Raw genomic sequence first — 6,381 nt, 5'->3', positions numbered from 1 at the left:
AAGATCTTTGCCTGGCCCTACTGAGGAGATCCCAGGTCAGTTTTGCTGGAGCCATTTCAAAAGCATCCTTTAAATCTGTGCACTGCAATGGCTCTCACAAGCGCTGGGTGAGCAGCCTGGCCGTGCCGGAGCCCTGGCTGGTGAGTGCGAGTGGGAGGGTGTAGAAAAGCCCCCGAATGAACAAGGGCACAGGCTGACCCTGGGCCGTCTTAAAGAAAGATTATTGTATCTTCTCTACTAGCTTTTATTTTCTGCCAGGATACGTATATTGACACAGCCATCTCAAGCCACTCGAGGATGTTAGGAGGCGCAAAAAAAGATAAAAACCCCGCGACACTGCTGTTTAATGAATAAAGTTCAGCCCAGCTGCTCGACAGCACCCCCTTTGCCGGCCGAGCCGCGCCCCTTCCCCGCCGGTAGCCAATGCGCGGCGCGCTTGCTGCGGGCGAGTAGCGCGGGGCGTTGTTGCGCGGCCGGGCCGGCGGGGCGGTGCGCGGGGCCGCGGGGAACGGCCCGTGCTCGGTGCTCCGCCCGGTGCGCGCCGCTCCGCCCGCCATGAACTCCCTGGACCAGGCTGAGGGTGAGTGCGGCCGCTCGGAGCGAGCCCGGAGCTGCTTCTTCGGCGCGCCGGGGGCTGCCGGCTCTGCGCCCGGGCTGCCCGGGCGCGCCGCACCGTCCCTACGGAGCGGGACGAAGCGGCCGCGGGAGGCCTCGGCTCCCTCTGCACCGCGCTCCCGGCGCTCCTCCTCGGCCCAGACAGGCGAGCTAGGGCGGGGTTCCGGGGCCTCCTCGGCGTCCTGCGCTCGGGGCGGGCTGTGCTGCTCCCCGGCCGGCCCGGAGAGCAGGGCCCGCGGGAGGGCCTGTGCTGAGGGGCTGCTGCCTTCCCTGGGTGGAGGGAGTGCCGCGGTTCCCTTTCCGTGCCGCTGCTCGGCCGTAGCTGATGAAAATCCTCCTGTGCTGTGCGAGCTCCTTGTCCGCTCACGGCTTTTTGCGTGAAACGCGTTTCTTACAGCTCTTGAGCCCCGCTAGGCGTTACACGGAGCCAGGACTCCTTTTGCATTTCAAGAACGCGACCTCAAATAGCCCCTTCTTGTCTGGGGACGCTTGGTGGCTTGGGTTACAGGTTCTTTGAAGTTACAGCATACGGGATGTCAAAACCCTGAAAGGAGTTTTTATTGTCCAAAGACTGGTAGAGATTTTTGAAATGGACCACTGTTTCAGAATTAGCAGGTGTTTTGTAGCTGGCGCTAAGTAGGCAATGTCGACAGAAACCGGCGTTGTCAGGGCTTTGTTGCTATGCTTGTGCAAGCTGAGGGTTTCCAGAAGTGTGCCCTGCTGGTCACAGCTGCCAAAGAGATCAACTCAGAGAAGGTTCTTAGAATGTGCATAGTTGAAAATAAGTTAGAACTTCAATTTTCTTTTTTCTGAAAAAGTTTTTTCATGTTTTGTTTTAGTGATGTCTGCATTATGTGACTCTTTGCTTGAGAGCTTTGTTGTCAATAGTCTGTTTTTATGCCTTCAGGGTGCTGTTTCTCAAATAGCAGGTTTTCATATGGTGCCTTGTGTTCCCCCTCTCACTTCAGTGACTAGTTGGGGGGGGGTTTGTGCTAGTCAGGGAGCAGTTAATTAGCTGTAATTGCCGGTAGTGGTTTAACTTCCCCAGAAGGGAAGTGGAGGACAGGCCATTAACTACCGTGTTCTTGGTAGTGTAATTAAGACTAGTTAGCTGTTCTGTGGCTGGAGTCAAGATACTGTAATCCTCCCCCATAAATTCACCTGCAAACCACTTAGGAATAAATTCACAGTGTAGAAAACTGCTTTTATAGTGATCATAATAGATTTATTTCTTCTAAGTTCATTCCTTAATTGCTTTATTGTGATATCTAATATAGCAATAGTTGGAAGGTCCACATTGATGCTGACAGAGACTTTAGCCGAAAGTTGAGTTGATCCAAATTAAAACTTAACTCCAGGTAGAATTCTAGCTTTAACTGGAGTGTTATCAAATATTGACCTTGTTGAAAAGAAGTGTAAATCTAACCTGGACTTAAGGTGGAACAGCTCCTTGGAGACAATTAGGAGTATCAACTTGGGATGGATTTAACACCAATTTCAGTGGAAAGAACATGGGACAATGTTTGCAATAAGAAGAAAGATGTATTTTTAAAAATAATGATTGGAATGCGATTGTTGGAGTGATGTTTGCTGTGGGATTTTTTGCATATGTGTGTTTATATATAACGTGGCACTCGAAGTTTCTACAAAACAAAGTTATCAAAGCCACACTGCTACAAATAATCCCTTGAACAGTTGCAAATGGTCAACTTTTTTTTAAAATTTACATTATATTGATAGTAGAAGGTAATGGTTTCCTGAAATACTTAGTACTTCAAAATGTGATATTTTTTTGTTTTGTTTTGAGAGGCAATTTAGGTTACTTACACCTAAATCACTATTTCCAAAGATGTCTGAAATAGTGTGATTTCTCAACGGCATTGATTTTTCTTTTTTTTTGAGTGGGAAGGTTTTTTGCTTTTAGATTAACTCCACCATTTTACTTTTTACCTGAAGTTGAGTATAGCTACTGTGACTGGACTTTTACTGCATATAAAGGATCATTGCATTGGTTTTCTCTGCCTGTTTAAGAACTGGGTGTGCATGGGGGAAAAGTGAATTCTTTTAATCTTCTATTTTAAAATATGATTGAATAGATAAAGATCTAATTATACTTGATATACATCTTCCCCAGATCTCAAAGCTTTTGAAAGAAGACTTACTGAATACATTGCATGTTTGCAACCAGCTACAGGACGTTGGAGAAGTAAGTTTGATGTTCCAAGGTATAAATAGGATTCTGTCTTTCAAGCTTGTTAGATTTACCAGTGTGTATCCTTTATTTAAGTTTGGCCAAAGAAAAATTTGTATTTAGAATTGCTTTAAAATTTGTGGCATGCATTCAAACACTCTACGACTAGTTAATAACAAACTAATATTTTAGTCAGAGTTAAAAAAAACTGAGGTTAAGATTGAATTGGCTGAAAGCTGAATTATTCTGGAAATCTGTGAAACAGAAAGTTGTGTTTGTTTCTGTTTTATTGGGTTTTTATGTTACTGAAGACTTATTCTTCAAGACTTAGACTTCCCAGACAGTTGCTGTAGTTACTAAAACTAAATGTGGTCAGGTGAGATAGTCCCTATAAAACTGAAGGTGAAAAAGTTACAGTAGTGTGCCGTAAAGGGAGCTTTGTTATAACAGGAAGGCTTGAAGGAGGGGGGAAGGCAAAAAATTCCACAGATACAGCTGCCAGCTTTGGGATCAGTGGTCTGTGGTGGAAACAACTTTGTTTCATTTTGTTTTTGAGACTCTGCTGAAGTTTTCCTATTCAAAGAATACAGACTTTTTTTTTGAACATATAAAATAGTATCTTTTCTCCTGAGAGGTCAATTTTGAATGAAGGAACTGAAGGAATGACTACTTGGAAAGCAAAACCAAACCACCACCTCAAACCCCCTTCAGAGCAATCAGATATTTATATGTAGTTCTGCTGAGTTTACACACACCTACTTTAGGAATGCATTTGGGTTCCAAAATTGCTATTTTCTGTCAGTTATAATTTAAAAAAAAACAAACTGGAAACTTTTAAGCATATTTAAATGAGCTTTGCATAACTAGTATTGTATTCAGTGGCTCATGTTTTTTTCCAAATTGCTTGTTTTGTAATTCACATAACAGAGAGACTATTTTAATTATAACGGGGTGTGTAACCAATGTTAACTTTTCTTCCTGTTATCCTGAAAGGATTTATATGATGTAGAGAAGAAGCTCTATGCTTTTGATAGATCTTTTTCAACTTTCTTTTGAAAAGAGAACTTTGTCTCCTTCAAAGGACCATGATGTTTTTACTTGACAGAATTTAGATTTTCAGATGTTATGTCCAGGAAGTTTTGTACATAATCCTTAGAGTTTCACATATTAGAAATTTCTTTGCATATTTTCATTTCTGCTTTCCAATTAGGAGCTTTTCCTCCTCAGAAGTGAGAAAAGAAATAAATGTTTAAGAGTTGCTGCTGAAAAATAAATGTATTTAAATATGAGTGAGGTATACTGTTTGTGACTCTCATTCTTTTCTTCATCAGTGATTTTGATAGTGGTATCAGTCTGCACAGCAACTGGGGCTTGGAACTGGTTAATAGACCCAGAGACACAAAAGGTAAGGTCAGGCTAATGCCAAATGTGCTGTGTTCCATAGCTTGGTGCTGCAGTCAGGTGGTATATTCAAAACTGAAAGGCTAAACACATTCTGCATGAAACTGGGAGGTGTTTTTTAATTAAGCTATCAAGCTGTCTGGGATTGTTGTGGAATGTATCCTGGGACAAGGCCTGCCAAAATACTGTACCCTGAATGCTTATCTAAAGAATTGTTCACAAGTACTTGGACATGGCCAGGAGCAGTATTTTATTTTTAGTTAAGCAATCTAGGCAGCGACTTTCTGTGAGTTTTAGAAAGTATGCAGTTGGACTAATCTGATTTCTTTCCTAGGTATCATTTTTCACGTCACTTTGGAATCACCCATTTTTCACAATTAGCTGTATTACCCTAATAGGCTTGTTCTTTGCTGGAATACATAAAAGAGTGGTGGCACCATCAATGTATCCTTTGATAATGTTTGTCACGTTAAAAGTGTAGTTGCAGTTGTTGAAGCCTATGCTAATACTGCTTTTTTAGTTTTTGCTTACTGTGTGTACAAGTATTAGCTGCTTTCCTTGACACAATCTACACAGTATAGCAGCTCGATGTCGAACTGTTTTGGCAGAATATAATATGTCCTGTGATGATGTAAGTGTTAGTGCTTCATTGCCTAAACCTTGTTTGTTTAAAAAAAGGAAATAAATCAAAAAGGCACACAGTTTGTTTTTCTGAACAGCACTTCTATATACCTCAGCAGATTTTGTGTGTCTGTAAAACCAGAATGTGGAATACTTAATATCATTTTGTGTGTTATTTTAAACTCTCCTTGTAACATTGAACTTGAAGTGTAATTGTTGGGTTCAACTTTCAGGGTTTAAACTTTATTTTGTTTTCTGTCTTGCAGACTGGAAAATTAATTTTGAAACCTAGGCCTCATGTTCAATAAGGGCTGTCTTCCTTCATTTTTTTCCACTGCCATGGAAACCAAAAATGACCTTTTTTAAGGTAGTATGACGGCAAAAAATCAAATGGGACTGGTTGTCACTGCCTGGGAGTAAAAGTCTTAACACAGTTGACAGTGAAAGTGTGCAATATTACTTTCTTGAATATTTATCCAAATTCTTTGTTATCACATTATCAGTGCTTTTGCTACTTCTGATTACCTCTTTTTCAGTATTAGTGTCACTTTTTTACTTCAGCTAGAACAGAACATACAGGTGAAGTATGTTAATCGGCAATGAAGTTGAACTTGAAAATGAAACCTCATTTGTGTTACGTGTCTCTGTAAGCTATTGTAAATAGCAGATTGATGCCAATGTTCAGGAAAAAAAAGTAATATCTGGTGTATGGATTTTCTTGTTCTCATGAAGAGTATTTGAAAGGAACGTTTGCCATTCTCCTGATGTTTTATTAGCACACTTCCTCATTACAGCTGTCCTTGTGTCCTGGTCACTCTTTTTGGAACTGGTTTAAAGGCTCGCAGGAAGACTGACTGTGCCGGAGAAAACTGGTCTTACTGTTTAAGAACTTCGCAAATATATCAAGGATCACATTTGTCAAGTTGTGTATATATAGTGCACCAGCCACTTTCCTTGTGGTCATATGTAGTTCCTTGTTTGATCTGGTTCAAAACACTTATTTTAAGATTTTAATTTTTTTAAAATTGTCTTAAATATGCTTGTATCTTCCCAATTGTAAGGTTGTACTGTATATAAATCCACCCGATTGTTCCGAGTGGATTTTTATGCTGTGATAGTCAGAATATGAAACTCGTGTTGCAAATGTGTAACTTCCGATTTGGTGAAGAAAATCTAAAGAGTGCCACAATAAAATAACAAAATTTGTTATTCAGAGTGTTAACAACAAGGTGTGGATGATATATGCATAAAGTGTATTGAATAGCTAAAGTCAAACTGTCAAGTTTTAAGAGTTTAAGTTGTTCAAGGTGCCTTTTTAAATGTTTTGAACTCTTTAAATTGACTCTAACTGCAAAGCTCTTGCAACTTCAGTAACCCCTACTACAGGGTAGACTGGCTTTTAAAGGCAGCCTATTGATGTAACTTTGTCAGTTGAAACTTTAAGAATTGTCTTCTGGATTTTTTTTCCAGTAAGTCTTCTGCCCATCCATTATTTTTAACTGCTGTATATTTTGTAGGTAAATGTGTATAAAATAAAATCTTTGTATAAACAG

The 6,381-nt window shown here is 40.7% G+C and overlaps 1 protein-coding gene across 4 annotated transcripts in view; it reads left to right on the top strand.

The window, feature by feature from the left end:
* Positions 1 to 470: 470 nt before the first annotated feature.
* CNEP1R1 (CTD nuclear envelope phosphatase 1 regulatory subunit 1) overlaps positions 471 to 6,381 on the top strand; it is a 6,066-nt gene continuing 155 nt past the window's right edge. Inside the window, exons 1-7 of one of the 4 annotated variants that reach the window (XR_015773741.1) lie at positions 485 to 760; positions 2,750 to 2,821; positions 4,138 to 4,211; positions 4,542 to 4,651; positions 4,784 to 4,838; positions 5,095 to 5,195; positions 5,623 to 6,380. Coding sequence is in view for 2 of the 4 variants with exons in the window: in XM_088062137.1 (XP_087918263.1) it covers positions 556 to 760; positions 2,750 to 2,821; positions 4,138 to 4,211; positions 4,542 to 4,651; positions 4,784 to 4,838; positions 5,095 to 5,136 (558 nt within the window). In the remaining 2 variants the exon portion in view is untranslated. Of the gene's footprint in view, positions 761 to 2,749; positions 2,822 to 4,137; positions 4,212 to 4,541; positions 4,652 to 4,783; positions 4,839 to 5,094; position 6,381 lie in introns of those variants that run through there. The other 3 variants (XM_005526371.2, XR_015773742.1, XM_088062137.1) reach the window with 3 other exon arrangements.

Source organism: Pseudopodoces humilis, chromosome 14 (genome assembly GCF_049639895.1).
Source record: "Pseudopodoces humilis isolate 2021_Gansu_Grassland_sample_001 chromosome 14, ASM4963989v1, whole genome shotgun sequence".
NCBI lineage: Eukaryota > Metazoa > Chordata > Aves > Passeriformes > Paridae > Pseudopodoces > Pseudopodoces humilis.
The sequence above is the reverse complement of the archived record's forward strand: the minus strand, read 5'-3'. Positions and strand labels throughout refer to the sequence as shown.